Source organism: Quercus robur, chromosome 6, assembly GCF_932294415.1.
Source record: "Quercus robur chromosome 6, dhQueRobu3.1, whole genome shotgun sequence".
Taxonomy (NCBI): domain Eukaryota; kingdom Viridiplantae; phylum Streptophyta; class Magnoliopsida; order Fagales; family Fagaceae; genus Quercus; species Quercus robur.
In genome coordinates, this window is record NC_065539.1 from 48,771,504 (window position 1) to 48,790,404 (window position 18,901).

Sequence of the window (18,901 nt, forward strand, 5' to 3'; positions counted from 1 at the left end):
ACAGGAGGACCTTCTATATGACAGTTCACGAACTTGAACAAGAACGAGTACCAAAGCCCTCAAAATGAGTCTCTTCTCTGAGCTGTGGAATCTCAACCACAACCAAAGACTCCAATACTCAGTCATTTCATACAATTTCAGGTAGGTTGGAGTGTTTGAGTTGCATTATGCAGGTTCATTTTCAACTAAAACACAAAGTTTGGTTCCAAAGATCTCAATTGTGCACAATTTTTCAGTTATAATAAAATTTACTTGTATATAAAAGATAGGGTTGAAATTATTAAATATTAGCATTGAGATGTGTTATATCATGTTGTGTATGCTAGAGTAGATGCGGAAGAGGAAGCATAGAGGAGGAACACTGAGAACACGAGGATTACGTGGTTCAGCCTTACGGCCTACATCCACGGAGGAATCCCTTAAGGGCTACATCTTTATTATATGAGAGTGTAGTACAATAACCTCCTATGTTACAATGAACCCTAACATGAGTATATATAGGCGAATAAACCCTAGACTACTAGTACAAGCAGGAATGGGCTTGGGCCTATTACATTGGGCTAATATGTCTAATATATATCTCTAACACCCTCCCTCAAACTCAAGGCGGAAGCTTGATGAAGACTTGAGGTTGGATAAGCATGAGAAGATCACTTGAAGATGCCTTGTAGAATGCTTTTGAAGAAACCACAATGAAGAATGTGCCAATTTTCCAATTTCGAAGCTTCAAATGAAGAAACAGAGGCCAAAATCGGAATCTACGCGAAAAACTGAGCAAGATAGGCCCTTTTGGAAATTTTGACTTTTGGTCAAAGGTCAACGCAAAAAGTCAAAGTCAATTGGTCCAAAGTCAAAGTCAACAGTCAAAGGGCTCACGGGTCAGATCCGGGTGGTCCGGGTCGGGTCGGTCCGGGTCAACGACGTGGTGCTGACGAGACGAGACGACACTGCTGACGTGGCTGATGACGTGTCACTGATGACGTGGACTAGGGCGTGCGTGGCATGCTGACGTGGATAGGTGACATCATCCGGTGACGTCACACATCATTAGCAGCAGCTCTTCGGCGCGTGTTCTATTCCACCGGCGCGTGTCTGGAACTTCCAAAGGCGCGTGGGAGCGCGTGCAAGGGAGATTGATGCTCGGACTTCGGTGGTTTGGCAGATCGGCGAGCTACGAGGCCATCATGGTGGCGCGTGTAACCATAAGAGAATCTGACCCTGTGAAATCGGCGGCGGCGCGTGGAGAAGTCGCTAGAAACTGTGCTAGCGCGTGGTAGCGCGTGCACCGTCGTATGACCACCAGATTCTCAGGCCAAGTAGATCGGTTGACGAGAAGGCCGTCTTGGCGGCGTGTGTGACTGAGATCTAGCCTGGGAGTAGAGAATCTACGGCGGCGCTTGTGAGAGTTCCAGGAGCCATTGTCCGCGCGTGGTGGCGCATGCGGCTGCCGTTGGAGGTCGGGTTCCTGGGTTTTGGTCGCGATATGCCGTGGAGCACGTCTGTGGTATTGGCTTCGTCAGGCGAGGCTTGGATTTGCGCAGATCTGATAGGGAGAGGCACGGATTGCTTGGGACTTGAGGATTTGGACACAGCAGGGAGCCATGGCGGCTGCGAGATGCTATGGAGTCTAGATCCAGCAAACAAGCATGTGTGACTTCTGTTGGCGGTGTGCACGTGAGAATCTTCTTTGTTTGCTAGAGATATTTGTTTGATGCCAAGAACGGAGTTTGGCTTTGATACCATATTAAATATTAGCATTGAGATGTGTTATATCATGTTGTGTATGCTAGAGTAGATGCGGAAGAGGAAGCATAGAGGAGGAACACTGAGAACACGAGGATTACGTGGTTCAGCCTTACGGCCTACATCCACGGAGGAATCCCTTAAGGGCTACATCTTTATTATATGAGAGTGTAGTACAATCACCTCCTATGTTACAATGAACCCTAACATGAGTATATATAGGCGAATAAACCCTAGACTACTAGTACAAGCAGGAATGGGCTTGGGCCTTTTACATTGGGCTAATATGTCTAATATATATCTCTAACAGAAATAAAGGGCAAATGGCAAGAGAGTTAAAAATAACAATTGTCCAATCAAAAGTCAAAGTAAGGTGTAATGGTAAAAAATGGTCAACTAGGCCTCATGATAGATTTAGTGACTTGCAAACACGAATTCAAAATACTCTCCTAACTTACTTTCACCACAAGAAAGCTGATTGCTGGATTTGTCCACTTGGCTGACCTGAATTTGACTCGAGCCATTAAGATAAACAGCTTATAAAGCAAGTACTTTTTGCATTTTCTTTTTTATTCTGTAGAACAAAAGAAATCCATATACTTTCTGCTGCTCTTTCTTGTAGCCATCTGAACATGCAGTGCATTCCAGATAGGCGCCATATGAGAGCTCTGCAAATCAAAATAACATAAAAATTCTGCAAGTACTGAGAGAATTTGCTCACAAACATGTTAAACAGAAAATTGTTAGGTATCTTGGAATGCACACAAATTATGAGACTTCACCATAGTTTCAATATATACTCAGTGTAACCAACTTGAACTAGCAATATCAGTCTCAAAATTGCATGCACCAACATTACAACACCATCCAGTAATACAATTGCATACAAAGATCATGTATCAGGGAGCTAGATGTCTTTTTTATAGCAACAAAATGAAAGGAATTAAATTTCTGTGACAAAAGTTCCACAGATAAATTATATTTTAGTTACAAAATTTCAGCCGTGGAACTATTTGCAGAATTATGCCCATTTATTAAGCAAGAACAGATCACAATAGCCTAGCAGATGATTATGCATTTTTGAACTCGAGCTACAATGTTCAAACAAATAAAAGATAACTCACATTACCAATAAAAAAGTTATATGGGTTAATTGCAATCTTGGAGCCCAACTAAAGCAAGTAATTTAACAAGGTTATTCTCTTCTCATTTTGAAGAATCCAATGATCCCTTGTATAACTTCAACAGCTCAGAAGCCTCGTCCTCATGAATCATAACAAACTTCTGCAAAAATGTCTTTTCAGGGCACTCAAAATACACATGCATTTTAAAATTCTTCTTCACCAAACCTTTTGATAGTAAAACTTGCAGAACCAAACCCCTAGGAATCAATCTCTTCTCCAAGCTCAAAGAAAAAAGCATTGAGTGTTTCTTAATGAGGGAAGACTCCATACCCATCTTGTTGACAAGAAAATCCATTACCCTCGTAAGCTTTTCCTCAGACACCGTCATACACCATGGATGGTTTCTAAATGCCATAGAAACCTCATCCTCAGTCCAACCCCATTTCTTATAAACATTGAGCTTCCTTTCCCATGTCGATTTGCTCATTGACCGCACAGCATGTACTGCCTTGGCAAACTTCATCGTTGAAGGATTAAATCCCATTTCTTTTACTTTCTCCACAGCCTCTCTAAACTGAACAGGATTAACCCTGAATGCTCTTGGCTGTTTTTGAAGTATAGAAATGATAAACGACTCGGGCATTCCGCTCTCTCTCAATGTATTAATATTGGGCACCACATAAATTTCAAGATAATTTGTAAACATACCCGAATATCGTTGTAAAGCTTGAAGAGTCTTATCCTCAGACTGAAGCAAGCTTTTAAACAAATCAAAGGAAGGGATAATTTGTTTCTCTAAGCTTCTTCTAAAAAGCTCAGGGAACCCACTAAACATTTTTGCAAGGTCAGGACTTGGAATCCCTTTAGAGGAAAAGAATTCCATTTTGGGCAAAAGGGTTTTCTCAGGATTACATTTGAGCAGTCCTGGGCGTCTTCTAACAAGGTTCGAGATCTGGGTTTGAGAGAACCCATGGTTCTTCAAAAACTTAACCACAGCATCTGCTTTTTCTGGGGTTTCGAAATCAACATATTTGGAAGCTGATAAAGCAGCTTCTGGTGTGAACCCAAATGAGTTTATGAGGTAAGAGACAGCAAATGGTTGCTGACTTGAAATGCTGGAGACATAGTATTTCCAGTATAAAGATGGGTTTTGAAGAAAACCCAGTTTGTGAATTGGTGTTGGAGATCTACTAGTAATGTGTTTCTCACCATTTAGAATGGTTTTGTAGAGACAATTAAACATGGGGATTGAAAAACGCACCTGTTTAGTTGAGTAGAAGCAATGACTTCTGTGCCTGACTGAATTTTTGAACTCCACAGGTGGTAGAAAAACTGATAAAAAAAAAAAAAAATGGTGCTGGGAAGTGATTTTAACTAAAACCCTCCTGTGGAATTGAAAAGAGGTTTATGTTTTTTTGACTAAGAACACGCAGAACCGACGTCGTTTGTGACCTATGCTATGTAAAGAATTGTTTTCCTATTTATATAATTTGTTATGTTATTTATAATTAATTGATTTTTTAGACTTTTAAAAGTCGGGGAAAAAAAACTATATAGATTTGGCAGTACACTTGAGTCAAGAGCCATGTAGTCCAACAAACGGGATTGAAATTGTGACGACTAAGGGTGTAAATTTCTTCTCCCTCAAATATTAAAATATTAAAAAAAAAACTAAAGAATGGAATTGAAAAGAAAAAAAAAAAAAAAAAGCAAAACTTTAAAGGACAAAATTGAAGACATACTTAGAGGGTGTAATTAAGTCCCTTTTTTTTTTCAACTTTCAAAGAAATACTCAAATTTTTAGTTTTATATATTAAATTAACACAAAATTTATTTTAAAAAAACATATGCAATTCGATATATTCAATGTACACAATTATTCTAAAAAATGTGTATAATTATATACACAATTTTTCAAAAAATATACACAATATAGTACATTAAACTTACTCAAATTTTCAAATAATGTGTATAATGTTATATATTCAATTTACAAATTTTTTTAAAGAATGTGCACAATTCAATATATTCAATATATATAATTTTTCAATTCTATAAGTACTATGTACACAGTATTTAATATAATGTACACAATTACAATTAACAGACACAATTTTTCAAAAATATATACAATTATATAAATTCAATGTACACAATTTTATATATTTAATTCACATTATTTTTCAAAGAATTTACAAAATACTATACATTTTAAGTACTTAAATTTTCAAATAATTTACATCATTTTTTTTTTTCAACGTATAAAATATTTCAATATTATATATTCAATATACACATTTTCTCAAAGAATTGACAAAATTTTGTACATTCAACATACTCAAGTTTCAAAAAATATATATAATGTTGTAAATTCAACGTATACATTTTTTTCAAAAAATGTACACAAGTTTTAATTATCTTACATTCAGTGCATATAACTTTTCAATGAACATTCACAATTTGGTACTTTTACTATACATAATTTTTCAAAAAAAATTACATGAGTTTGTATATTTGATGTAAACAATTTTTCAAAAAATGCACACAATTATGAATATTCAACTACAAATTTTTTTAAAGAATGTACAAAATTTTGTATATTCAATTTATAAAAATTTTCAATTATATACATTCAAGGCATACAATTTTTCAATGAATGTTACATTCAATGTACATAAGCTTTCAAATAATGTATACAATTTTTTACAATCAATGTACACAATTTTTAAATAATATAAACAATTCTATATATTCAATGTAAACAAATTTGCGAAAAAAATGTACACAATAGAGATATCAATAATTAGTTGGTCATTACATTGTTAAAAATTAAAGTTCAATCATGAGAAGAAATTGAGTATCCAAAATGTCAGCATTTACGATAGCTAAGATCATGCAATACAATCAAAACAATTAGACCAAGTAAACAATCACATAAATTATAATGGGATACCTCTAGCAAGCCAAAAAAAGAAAAGAAAAAAAATAATAGGATTCAAACATTAGCCTAAATTAGTTGCACCCTTGGACATGATTGAGCAATTAAAGGAACAATGGGATTAATTAACACAACAATGGAAACATAAAGCACTTGGATCTATGATTTAAACAATTCTTAACAGCTGTATCCAAGGATCTCTCCCTCAAAACAATTGTCTGAATAGAAGTAAGCACTTCATTAGTTCAGAAAAATCACAGCACTATTTTTGTATATGCTAACTTATTTAGCACAAATTTCTCTCTATTAGCTGTAGTCAGACTTGGGCTAAAGCAAGTTGAGGATGAAGAATTCAGAGCGATTTTTAAGTAACAATAAGGTAATGCAAACAGATTTGGGTTCACTGTGATCATTATGAAATTGTTGCAATATGCACTTCGCTCTTAACCAGCTCCCAATTTTGTAATATCCATGTTTTACATTCTGCAGATAGGGAACTTCCTATTTAAAAATTCACAAACTTGAAGAAGTTTTCATTACCCTCAAACATAGCAGTCCTACTGAAATCTTTGGATAAAACTGAAGCCCTTAGAATGACTCTTCTTCGAGCTCTAGGTTTTCAGCCACAACCAAAGACTCCCATGCTCTTTCATTACTATTTCAAGCAGATTGGCATGCTTGAGTTGCATTATGCTTGTGTTCCAACAAGGGTTTGAACTGTGCGGAGTTTTCCACTCGAAATAAAATTTAGCTGTATAGAAAAGATGGGGTTAATATCTTATAAAAGGGCCAACTGACAACTTGCCTAGCAGCATTGTCCCAGTAAGAGCGTAAGACAGTGTAATTAAAAACTGTCCAATTGAAAGCCAAAGTATGTGATGGCAAAACATGGTCCAGCTAGAACTCTTGAAAGATTGAGTAAAATGCAAATATGAATTTAAAACCCTCTCCCAACTTACTTTCACCCCGAGAAAGCTGGTTGCTGGATTTGTCCACTTGATTGAGATGGTTTTGACTCTAGGCATTAAGATAAACAGTTTACAAAGCAAGTACTTTTGCAAAACTTGTTTTTTTTCTTCTGTATAACTAAAGAAATCCATGCACTTGGTGCTGCTCTTTCTTGTAGCCATCTGAACAAGTAGTGCATTCTAGATAGGCACCTCGTAAGTGCTCTAAAATCAAAAAAATGTAACAGGCCTGTAAATCCTGAGAGAATTTGCTCATAAACATTTAATACAGAATGCAGCTAGGTAATTTGGAATGCACACAATATATAAGACTTGAGAATTCACCATAGTTTTATTATAAACTCGGTACAACCAAATTGAACAAGCAAAATCTGTCTTGTAGTTGCATGCACCAACATTACAACACCATAAAGTAATACGATTGCATAAAAAGATCATGTTTAAGGAGATAGATACCTTTTTATGGGGAAAAAAATGAAAGAAACAAAAATTCACTGACAAAAGCTCCACAGATAATTCATATTTTTAGTTACAAAAGTTCAGCAAAAGAATTAGTTGTAGAGTTATTTGTAAAATGACAGAGAGTTGAGGAATGCTAAATTCTCATTAATTGAAATGAATATTACACTAAATGAATCAAGTAAATCATAATTAACAACTAGGCTACTTATATACAATCAGAGAACAGAGCATAGCTCAAGGCACGAAGCAAGCAAAACTAAATTTTAACTAACTAACTAATGCCAAATTGACAGCTGTTTCCTACAACTGATTTCTGCTTTCCCGTAACACGTGTGACTCGTGTGAGCTCATTAACCAAAACTCCCCGTTTTAATCTTCTTCTCTCCTTTGTCGTTTTACCTTTGAATCTGCCTTTACCTCTGTCGTTTTCAACTTGTAAACTACAAGCTCTATTGTCTTCAACACTCCCCCTCAAGTCCAGAGTTTTAGGCTCTGAGACTTGAACTAAGGAAGCTACCTTCAATTGCTTAGGCATTTCCTTCAATGGCTTAGGCTGAAAGATGTCTTTTAATCCCAATTTGTCTAACAATCTCACAAAAGATGAAAACCCCAATGTTTTAGTAAAGATGTCTGCAACTTGAGAATTTGTAGCTACATGAAAGGTCTTAATCATACCCTCCAAAATTTTATTTCTCACTAAATGGTAGTCAACTTCAATGTGTTTGGTTCTTTCATGAAAGGCAATTTGCTGCAATATATAATTCAGCCTGATTGTCACAAAATAGCATAGTTGGTCTTGAATGTTCAATGCTCAAGTCCTTCAACAACCGCAAAACCCAAGTGATGTCACAAGATATACTTGCCATGGCTCGATATTTAGCCTCAACTGAAGACCTTGAAACAACTCCTTGCTTTTTTGATCTCCAAGAAATTAGAGAATCCCCTAAATATATTGCATAACCTGTGAGAGATCTCCTTGTGTCTGGGCATCCAGCCCAGTCTACATCACAAAATGATTTGATATGCAACTTTGTGTTACTTAGAAAGAAAATACCTATACCTAGTGACCCTTTAATGAATTGGAGCACCCTATGAGCTGCTTGCAAATGTGGTTCCCTTGGTTGTGATACAAACTGACTTAACCTATGCACTGCATAAGTCAAGTCAGGTCTTGCCAAGGTGAGATATAAAAGTCTCCCAATTAGTCTTCTATATTGACTTGGTTCCTCCAATAACTTGCCTTCATATTTAGATAACCTCAAGTTTTGTTCCATGGGAAACTTCACTGGTTTGCTGCCAAGAAAACCAGTGTCCTTGAGTATTTCTAAGGCATACTTCCTTTTGTTAAGACTGATTCCTTCTTCAGTCCTAGCCAACTCCAAACCCAGAAAATATCTCAATGAACCTAGATCCTTTAAGCCAAACTTATCATCAAGCACTTGCTTCAAATGGTTGACACAAGCAACATTATTCTTTGTTAAGAGTATATCATCTACATAAACCAATAAAACTGTGAATGAAGCTCCTTGTGTATGAGTAAACAAAGAGTAGTCATATTTTTCACAAAATAATTATTATTGTAGACTTGTTTTATTTAAAATTTGAAACCTTAATTCTACCATAGTTGGTTGACTAATTTTTACATCTCTAAGTCAATTAAACACGTTTTGCATGCTACATGTAAACCTTCTTTTCCATAAGGGTTGAAATAATGTGGGTAATATTTTTTTCTATGGAATTTAAAAAGAATAAAATTCACCTTGTCTTGATGTTTTCTAAAAATTAAATTTGGAGATTCTCTTTCAATAATTGTGAAAATTCCAAGCAATAATTCAGAAGGTAATACATGTTACATGTTCATGCTTTGATTGTGTAATTGTATAATTGATTTGGGTTGTAATTTATTAGTTGAATATGGTGGTGTATATCCAAAATGACCTAACTTTGTTGTTTAGGATATTGAATATAGTGTTGTGTGTGATTTATAGAGTAGTGACGGTTGTAGTAATTAAAAATTGGTTTTTTATTGTCTTTTAAGTTAATAAAAACCTTACATATACTTTTTTTTTTCAAAAAACCTTTACATATTTTTTTAACATGAATCTTTACATATACCTTAATAACTAAACCCTATACATTTCATTTTCTTAGATGCATAAAAAAAGACATTTATTCCATAATAATAGTGGCTAATTAGGTTTTTCATGTACTCATTTATAACGTTTTTTACTGTTATAATATTTTACTAGCTGTTGATTTTCTTAATAAAGGCATTAAATGAGAGTTAAATTCTTAGAATCTTTCATTAGATTTTAAAAGTCATGGTGTGTGAAGAATATAAGCATTTATGGATTTTTTTTTTATATTTTATTATTTATAAATAATTTTAAATGAAATAATGTAAAAAAAAAAAAGATTTTGAAAATTTTCATCTTTATTTCTTATATATTTCTATTATTACTGAAGAACATCTTCCTTTTAGTTTTGATAATAAATATGAATTTCTAGATTAGAGTTTGATTAGTTTCAAGTTTAAATTTTGTATGATTTTATTTAATTGTTGATTATATGATTTAATTAAGTGAATTTAATGATTTATTTATTTGCATTGTAAAGTTTATAATAACATTCGTAAGGTCATCTTTAATTAATTTTTTACTCCTTTAGCCGCCAGTCTCTTAGTTTTCCAATTAACGGTTACTAATTAATTTATTTAATTGACATTTGATTTCTTTTACTAATCTCTTTCTCTCCCTCTTTGTTAACATCCTATTGTTTTCCCAAATTTGATGATAATTCTAATGTAATAAATATGCATATTGTAATGTTTATTTTTATTTTTATTTTATTCCATTTTACTACCATGAAGTTAGTACATCCATAGCTATTAGTTTATTTTATGATATGTTTGGTTTGATATTATTATTATTATAAATTTAGTGTATCTAAAATAGGATGTGTTTTGTATTCTCTTTTTTTTATTAATGCATTGTAACGTTTTATGGGAATACTTTATAAGAAAATTGTTTATTCTTTTTTTTTTAATTGAGTGTTTCTAAATTGATATTTGTTTGGTATTTCATTTTTCCATTGATGCATTGTAATATTTCATGGGAAGACTTTATAAGAACAATTTTTATTTATTGAATAAAATATTATATGTTTAGTTATTTTTTTGAATGAGGCAAAATATAAATAATTATGATATGGAGGATGTTGCTAAATTTAAATGTTGAATAAAATAAGATGAGAAGAAAATAATAAAAATGAAATGTATAGCAATAAACACCATATTATTTTAGTTATGCTATGTAATAAAATAATATTATATTTTTATATACTATATTTGTAATGCAATAATATAACATTTAACAACCAATGAGAATAAAAAAGATAACAACATAAAACTAAATTGTATCAAGCTGGATTACCTGTTAATTCCAATTTTAGCAAACTGACTGACTTCTAGTAGTCTAAAACTAATTTCTGCGATGCATTTGGTGGAGTTTTCAATACTGCATCAGTATGTTTTGATTGTCAACCTATTACACTAAAATTAAAAATATATATACCAAAAATTGAAAAAAAAAAAAAAATATATATATATATATATATATATAGAGAGAGAGAGAGAGAGAGAGAGAGAGAGAGAGGCTTTTGTGTGTGAAAAAATAGAAATTATGCATGGAATAAGAGGGAGAATGACAATTTTATAGTATGAGGATAAGAATAAGAAGAGTAAAAAATAAAGGAAGCTAAAAAGATAGAATAATATTAATATTGAGAGTAGTGGGGATATGAAAAGTTGAAATGGAATGAAAAAGGTTGAAGAAAGTTAAGGTAGAGAGTAGTGGGGATATGAAAAGTTGAAATAGAATGAGAAAGGTTGAAGAAAGTTAAGGTAGAGAGTAGTGGGGATATGAAAAGTTAAAATGGAATTGAAAATTTAATAATAAATAAGAACAATTAAAAATAAGATAAATTAAATATGATATTTTGATTGTAATATAATAGAGTTTTTAATTCACTTTAAATGTTAAAAAATTGTTTCAAAAAATTGGAAAAAAATTGATAATGACATGACTGCTAACGTGGCTCAACGGGAGCATAGTAACATTAAATGCTACGCTTTAGTTTTTAGTAATATATATATATATATATATATACTAGTATTATGCCCGTGCGATGCACGGCTTAATAAAAAAATATTTTGATAATATAATTAAATTTAAAAACAAATAAAATGAAAAAAGAATTAATTCAAAATTTAAGATAAAAAAATAAATTGTACTTGTACACTTAAAAGAAATTTAATTTTTATTTCTTATTTTGATATTTAAATCATTTGTTTTAGTGTTAATTTTATTCAAATGATTATAAGTTATATTAACCCTAAGCCAGCATATGTATCTGTAGGGACACGATTCGCTTAACGGCCTAAGAGCAACGTTGGGCTCGTGTGCGATGGATCCCAACAATATGATTTGTAGAGAGTGGGCTTGAATGGCACGACATTGGGCACAGGTGGACGATTTGATCATGGCGTCCATGGAAATTCTTATACAGGCGGGCCTTGCTTGACTAGCTAAGCCCCTCATTGGAGCGGGTTGTACGACTCTTGTCCTCGGACGCTGTCCAAGGATCCTTGTGTCCTTCCCTCTCTCCACTTTTTTCCGGGAGAGACCCCCTTTACTTGATGGGGAATTCTTCCTTTTATATCCGCCTTGCTTCTCTTACCTCAAGTTCACGTGTAAGTCTCACCCTTTTTTCGGGGTGCAGGCCTGTCTTGTCAACCCATCCTCCAGTATGGTTTGATGTCGCTGGGAAAATTACAGGGTATGGTCTCAGAGCGTGGACTTGTCAGATACAGTGCTTGGTATTATGATGTTGGTAGCTTTTTCCCTTACCCTGCCCCTGAACTCAGTTTCTCCCTTTCCTCAGGTATTTCATGAGGTGCCGAGCAGGAGGTTGTCCTCGGCAATGGCTATTCTTTGGCGTGGGCCGTAGCCCCTAGGCTCCCATGCAGAACGGGCCTGGGTCGCGAATTCACTAGCCCCACAATAGCCCCTCAAAATCCTGCTGCCCGACTTTTAGTTGGGGATGAGGATTTTGATAATGCTGGGCCCAAATCACGATTCATTCAGATCATTTACTTTTGATATTTGGGCTTTTTCCCCTTTGCATAGGAGATTGCATCGGATTAAGAGGCATTTCTGTAGTCTTTGGTCACACGGTACCCTTTGATGTTCCAGTGTTCGAGGTGTGCCTTCACGAGAATCCTTTAATCTCATGGTTGCAAGTGGCGTTGGAAATTGAGCCGGAGCCATTTTGTCTGTAGCGTTCCTTGGGACACTGCATGAATTAAATGCCACCTCCTTATCTTTTTAAATAAATAGGAGAGGAAGTTGCTTTACCTACACACAAATCCTTCAGTTTCCTCCCAAACCATAGTCCCTAAGCCATAATTGCAACTCCCATATCCGGTGCTATCTTCCCTTAGTATAACATGTTTGAGGCGCGGGTTGGGGTGAAGGAACTCCCTCCGCCACAGCGGCGCCGGGTCCTTACGAGATTCAAGGTGGTGTGGTCTGGGCATGGGGGGCACAGATTCAAGAAAACACTCCGTCTTGACGAAGGGAGAAATGGTGTTTCTCCTTCTTTTAGTCAAAATCCGAAGCAGGTTCTGTTCACGTCAGATTTTTGGTGTGTCAGAAGAAAGATTCTCCGCCATCAGCGCCGTCTGCCTTGTCGCAGGCAAATTTTGGTGTAGGCTCCTCAACTTCCGGCTCCCTGCACCTTTTCTTCAACGGTGTGGGCCTCAAGTTGGGTTCCCTGCACCTTTTCTTCAGCTGCGCTAGCCTGAAGCTGGGCTCTCTCTGCACCTTTTCTTCGATGGTGCGGGCCCCACGCTGGGTTCTTTTGCTGCCTGAGTTATGGGTATGTAAAAGTATTGAGGGAGAACAAGGTCTTGAAGCAGCATCCAACCTCTCCTCTGTGCTACCTCCTCGGCTTTATCTTATTCTCTTGTATCTTTTTTTTATTTATTATGTAGTTAGCTTTAGAAGCCAACCTCTCGTCTGTACTGCCTCCTCGGTATTATCTTATTCTCTTGTACCTTTCTTTTCGATTATGTAGTTAGCTTTAGAAGCCAACCTCTCTTCTGTACTGCTTCCTCGGCTTTATCTTATTCTCTTGTACCTTTCTTTTCGATTATGTAGTTAGCTTTGATATAAGCTGATTCCAGCTTTTCATTGTACGCTGTACTATTTCTTTGTTTTAGTAAAAAGGAAAATTTATTTACTTGTTTTGAATATTTTTCTTTTTGCAACACTACTTTGTGAATGGGTGTGCTCCATGTGTGTTTTTCTTCAATGATACTTAGAGCAGGAAACCTTGAAACATAATCCAACTAATTCTAATTTACCGACACTACCAGGCATTATAACGATAATTCATAGTAAGTTAAACTTAGGAAACTAACCGAGATAACAGCTGAATATTCTGTAATAAGTGCGAGGATACCGTCCGAGAACGATAAACTCTAAATAATTCATCTGAGGGGGTGACCGAGCATTACAGGACTCCGATTGTGTTTTTGGCAACATATTGCTCTATATTGCATCAATCCATTTGGTGCTGAGGATCCGAGAGCAGACTTGGGAATCCATGCAGTTTAGGAGTTAACCCAATTGTTAATGGAGAGTTCTCCTCGGATAGATTCTAAGGTCCATGTAATGTAGTTTTCCTTTAAGTACTTGGCTTCCCTATGGGCTTGAGTCCGAGGACCATGCAAGGCCTTGGTTCTGTCCAAAACTTGTATTTTTCTTTGTAAGTAGTTGGTTTCCCCAGAGGCTTGAGTCCGAAGACCATACAAGGCCTTGGTTCTGTCCAAAACTTATATTTTTCTTTGTAAGTAGTTGGTTTCCCCAGAGGCTTGAGTCCGAGGACAATGCAAGGCCTTGGTTCTGTCCAAAACTTGTCTTTTTCTTTGTAAGTAGTTGGTTTCCCCAGAGGCTTGAGTCCGAAGACCATACAAGGCCTTGGTTCTGTCCAAAACTTGTATTTTTCTTTGTAAGTAGTTGGTTTCTCCAGAGGCTTGAGTTCGAGGACCATGCAAGGCCTTGATTTTGTCCAAAACTTGTCTTTTTCTTTGTAAGTAGTTGGTTTCCCCAGAGGCTTGAGTTCGAGGACCATGCAAGGCCTTGGTTCTGTCCAAAACTTGTATTTTTCTTTGTAAGTAGTTGGTTTCCCCAGAGGCTTGAGTCCGAGGATCATGCAAGGCCTTGGTTCTGTCCAAAACTTGTATTTTTCTTTGTAAGTAGTTGGTTTCCCCAGAGGCTTGAGTCCGAAGACCATGCAAGGCCTTGGTTCTGTCCAAAACTTGTATTTTTTTTTGTAAGTAGTTGGTTTCCCCAGAGGCTTGAGTCCGAAGACCATACAAGGCCTTGGTTCTGTCCAAAACTTGTATTTTTCTTTGTTTATTTATTTTCCGAAGGTTAGCCCCCTGAACAAGGTGGGGGGAAGCTAGCTTGATGTTTGAAACCCCTAGACCTGCCCATGCCATTGGAACTGCGAGGCGTAGCCCCTAGTGAGAATTTATGTTGGAACAACGACAATGTGTCGTCGGTCATAAAGGCATCCTCATAGACCCTCGCTCGACAAAAGCTTAACTCCACCGCCGCCTGAGCCAACGCGCAAGCCATTTCCCACAGACGGCGCCAATTGTAGGGACACGATTCGCTTAACGGCCCAAAAGCAACGTTGGGCTCTTGTGCGATGGACCCTAACAATATGATTTGTAGAGAGTGGGCTTGAATGGCACGACATTGGGCATAGGTGGACGATTTGATCATGGCGTCCATGGAAATTCTTATACGGGCGGGCCTTGCTTGACTAGCTAAGCCCCCCATTGGAGCGGGTTGTAGGACTCTTGTCCTCGGACGCTGTCCAAGGATCCTTGTGTCCTTCCCTCTCTCCACTTTTTTCCGGGAGAGACCCCCTTTACTTGATGGGGAATTCTTCCTTTTATATCCGCCTTGCTTCTCTTACCTCAAGTTCACATGTAAGTCTCACCCTTTTTTCGGGGTGCAGGCCTGTCTTGTCAACCCATCCTCCAGTATGGTTTGATGTCGCTGGGAAAATTACAGGGTATGGTCTCAGAGCGTGGACTTGTCAGATACAGTGCTTGGTATTATGATGTTGGTAGGTTTTTCCCTTACCCTGCCCCTGAACTCAGTTTCTCCCTTTCCTCAGGTATTTCATGAGGTGCCGAGCAGGAGGTTGTCCTTGGCAATGGCTATTCCTTGGCGTGGGCCGTAGCCCCCGGGCTCCCATGCAGAACGGGCCTGGGCCGCGAATTCACTAGCCCCACAGTATCTATATGTAACATTCTAAATTAATAATAAATAAAAATATAATACTCTAACTTAATGTAACATTCTAACTTACTAATAAATAAATATAACACCCTAACTTAAAGTAATGTTAATTGTATTGTGTTTTAGCCTTGAGGAACACATATATATATATATATATTTTTTTTTTTTAGCATAAAAAAAAAACACATATATCAATATTACACATGAAAAAATAATGAATTCAATAATTGAAATGGTTTAAAACAAAATTAACCCAAAACCTCAATTCATTAATGAAAAAATATCCAGATTTTTGAACTTAAAAAAAAAAAAAAAAAAAGGAGTTAAGTAAAGATATACTTACATAGAAATTTGCACGAATGTATTCTCTCGTATCCAATTTCATGTTTGACAGAAAATTTTGCTTTTAGTTAAAGAATATAGATTGTGTGAGTACACAACTCGCACCAATCGATATTTGTCCGCTTTGGGGAGCCAGTCCCTCACGGTTTTGTCCTCGGCCCCGAGTGTGGTCTTTTGGGATTTTCACCTTCTTTGAGGCTTGACACCCTTAGTCCCACATCGGTTGGAGAACCCTCCCACTCATGGTTTATAAGCTTCTGGAGCAACTGATGTGGGACTAAGGGTGTCAAGTCTTAAAGAAGGTGAAAATCCCAAAAGACCACACTCGGGGCCGAGGACAAAACCGTGAGGGACTGGCTCCCCAAAGCGGACAAATACCGATTGGCGCGAGTTGTGTACTCACAGATTGCATGGAACACAGCACCAAACAAAGCCATAACAAATTAAATCTATTATAAAATATTGATGTCAACAACAAATGATCAAGTAATAAGAAATTAAAAAATACAAATATATTACTTGCATATTGACTTCTGAAAAAAACACTAAAAGTTGTGATCAAATATAAAATTTCAGCCTATTTCTAAAACTTATTGATAAAAATCATATTATATATAATAAAAGGCAACAAATACACAAAATCTATTCAATTTTATGAAAGAAAAAAAAATTACCTGCAGAGTTGTAGGTAGGGTAGAGAGGAGAAATGAAGAATATAACAAATAATTGTAAAGTACGTAGTGAAACTCAAATAGTGAAACACCAAAAACCTGTGTATATATAGTGAGAATTTTAGGTTGTGAAGAAAATGATATGAACAAAAAGAAGTAGTTTAGTGAAACTGAAATATATATATTTTTTTTTAATTTATTATTAGGAAAAAGATGATATAAGATGCAAATTTATCCACCCAAAAAATAATAAAAAAAACGTAGGAAAAAAAATGTAGGAAAAAAAAATGCATGTTTTATCTTTCTTTTTTTTATTTTTTTATTTATATTTTTACCTTTTTAAAAGAAACTTAGGAAAAGGGGATTGATTATACTAACTGAAAAGTGAAAACCAAAATAGAAAATATGGGATGGAATGGATTAAAATATTAAGTGCTTATCAAGTTTGGCCTTCTTGATGAAATGCTTCGGATATAGAATCCAGCCCCATGGATGATGCCATGTGATTGTGTTGTGATTCTTCCAAAATGGGCAAAGCTTAGAACCACCAAAAAAGCATCAAGATGAAAGAATCTCCTTTTATTTATTTATTTAAATTCTATCCTTAAGTAATTCTATTCTATCGATTTTAGGGTTTGTTGATAACATTTTAGATAAACACAACTGTTATAGTTGTAAATTAAATACTACTTTATTTCATTACTTGATTTGTCATATTTATCCAAAAAATATGTATATATCTATTCTTAAAATCTAAAAATTTATTAAAATTTTTGCAATTTGGTGAAGTCACATGGCGTAATCACGGCATTTAAGCCCAACTTTTATTATATATAATATGATAAATATATATATATATATAGATATCTTATAGAGGCATTGTCGTAATGCAAAAATTCAACAGCTTAGGAACGAATTCCAATTACATAGTACAATATGATAATATCTATATGAAAAAACAAACAACTGATAGATCTTGATTTTTATGTTTTTTGTGGTTTTAAGAAATATGCATAATGCTTTTAGATCTTGATTTTTATGTTTTTTGTGGTTTTAACGGTGAAAATACAGAAATGGGTTATAGAAGCCTAATAGAATGAATTCTAGGTGAGCAAAGGGCTAACTTTTAAATCATAGGTAGTCAACTTAAATTTCAATCAAATTACAGGTGGTAAGTGGTAATTTGCCATAAAAGTTAACAACAGCAAACATTATCCTTAAAAGATAGGCGAACTTAGATTGCAGAGAGCCCATGTTTCTTAGAACACACTCTCAAATGATGTATGTTTTTTTTTTTTGAATTAATAAAATCTCAGTCTTCCTATAAAAAAAAATGTGAGATTTAGTGTGCGTTTGGCATGAATTATTTTTGTTAACTTATTTTACTATTTTAACTAACTTTTACCTTTATATACAGTACTTTCAGCAAAATAAGCGGATCCCAAACGGATACTTATGTAGTAAAACTTGTAGTATCTCTAACATCACTCTTGATAAAAAGTTAGAAAATAAGATAAATATTAACTATTTTATATTCTCTCTCACTTAAAATATATATATATATATATATATATCTCTCAAATATCAATAAAGTTAAGATTTTATTTTTTTTTATGTAGGGCAAGACTTGCATTGGATGCAAGCCACACTCTTTTAGGTAAGCAAATAAAGACAGAATTTAGTAGTGACTATTAGCCTTTGAAGACAGAAAATTGAACTGCTTAGGTGTCTTTTGATGTGAAAAGGATTTTCTTCATTTACTTTTAAATGGAGAGTATATGATGACACAACATTTAAGTTACAATAGAGTCAGGAAATGGGTGTTGATATATCTTTAAAATTTTAAAATCAGTTACCATTATTTATTTGCCACATCATTTATTATTGGAAACTAAATCTTAACAATAAAATGAAGTCTTGCTAGACTTCCAGTGACAGTTATTATGCAGTTGTGTTATGACTCATGTTCCAGGCATTTTCACCATGATTCATTGGATTAAGATCCTTCAGAGTTTTAGGGTAACTCTATCTCATAAAGTTCTTAAAATTCCAACCATTTTTCCTAAATGAGTGATTTAATAAATCCATAGAAATCTAGTCTTGTTCCATTCTATATATGGTAGAGTTACTATATGAACTTTAGACAATCTTGATCCATTATTCAACCTAGTGCTTCTTGTGCTAACTTCTCATGCTGTGATATATGAACACCTCTAATGTACAGCTTGTGTTGGATATTATTTGTTGTATGTTTTTGTTATACTTTGCTTTTAAT

At 35.0% G+C, this 18,901-nt stretch overlaps 2 protein-coding genes and 1 long non-coding RNA gene across 3 annotated transcripts; all 3 read right to left on the reverse strand.

Moving 5' to 3' along the window:
* Positions 1-2,078: 2,078 nt before the first annotated feature.
* Positions 2,079-4,330, reverse strand: LOC126689210 (uncharacterized). The gene is made up of 2 exons (XR_007644444.1): positions 4,129-4,330; positions 2,079-2,411 (listed from the first exon to the last, which is right to left on the reverse strand). It is a non-coding gene; the product is annotated as an uncharacterized LOC126689210 (long non-coding RNA).
* On the reverse strand, positions 2,756-4,130 carry LOC126689207 (uncharacterized). The gene has a single exon (XM_050384304.1). It carries the CDS (start codon positions 4,108-4,110, stop codon positions 2,950-2,952), a length of 1,161 nt encoding a protein of 386 aa, XP_050240261.1. The 5' UTR covers positions 4,111-4,130; the 3' UTR covers positions 2,756-2,949.
* Positions 4,331-7,966: 3,636 nt separating the features above from the next.
* LOC126690318 (uncharacterized mitochondrial protein AtMg00810-like) lies at positions 7,967-14,938 on the reverse strand. The gene is made up of 2 exons (XM_050385426.1): positions 14,791-14,938; positions 7,967-8,760 (listed from the first exon to the last, which is right to left on the reverse strand). Exons 1-2 carry the CDS (start codon positions 14,936-14,938, stop codon positions 7,967-7,969), a joined length of 942 nt encoding a protein of 313 aa, XP_050241383.1.
* Positions 14,939-18,901: the final 3,963 nt, after the last annotated feature.

Excerpts from the sequence above, each read along its gene's own strand:
- LOC126689207 (XM_050384304.1), bottom strand. The coding sequence starts at position 4,110 with ATGTTTAATTGTCTCTACAAAACCATTCTAAATGGTGAGAAACACATT.
- LOC126690318 (XM_050385426.1), bottom strand. The coding sequence starts at position 14,938 with ATGGCTTGCGCGTTGGCTCAGGCGGCGGTGGAGTTAAGCTTTTGTCGA. Across the intron at positions 8,761-14,790 it reads TCGCAGTTCCAATGGCATGG|GAGCTTCATTCACAGTTTTA; the intron begins GCAGGTCTAGGG and ends CTCATACACAAG.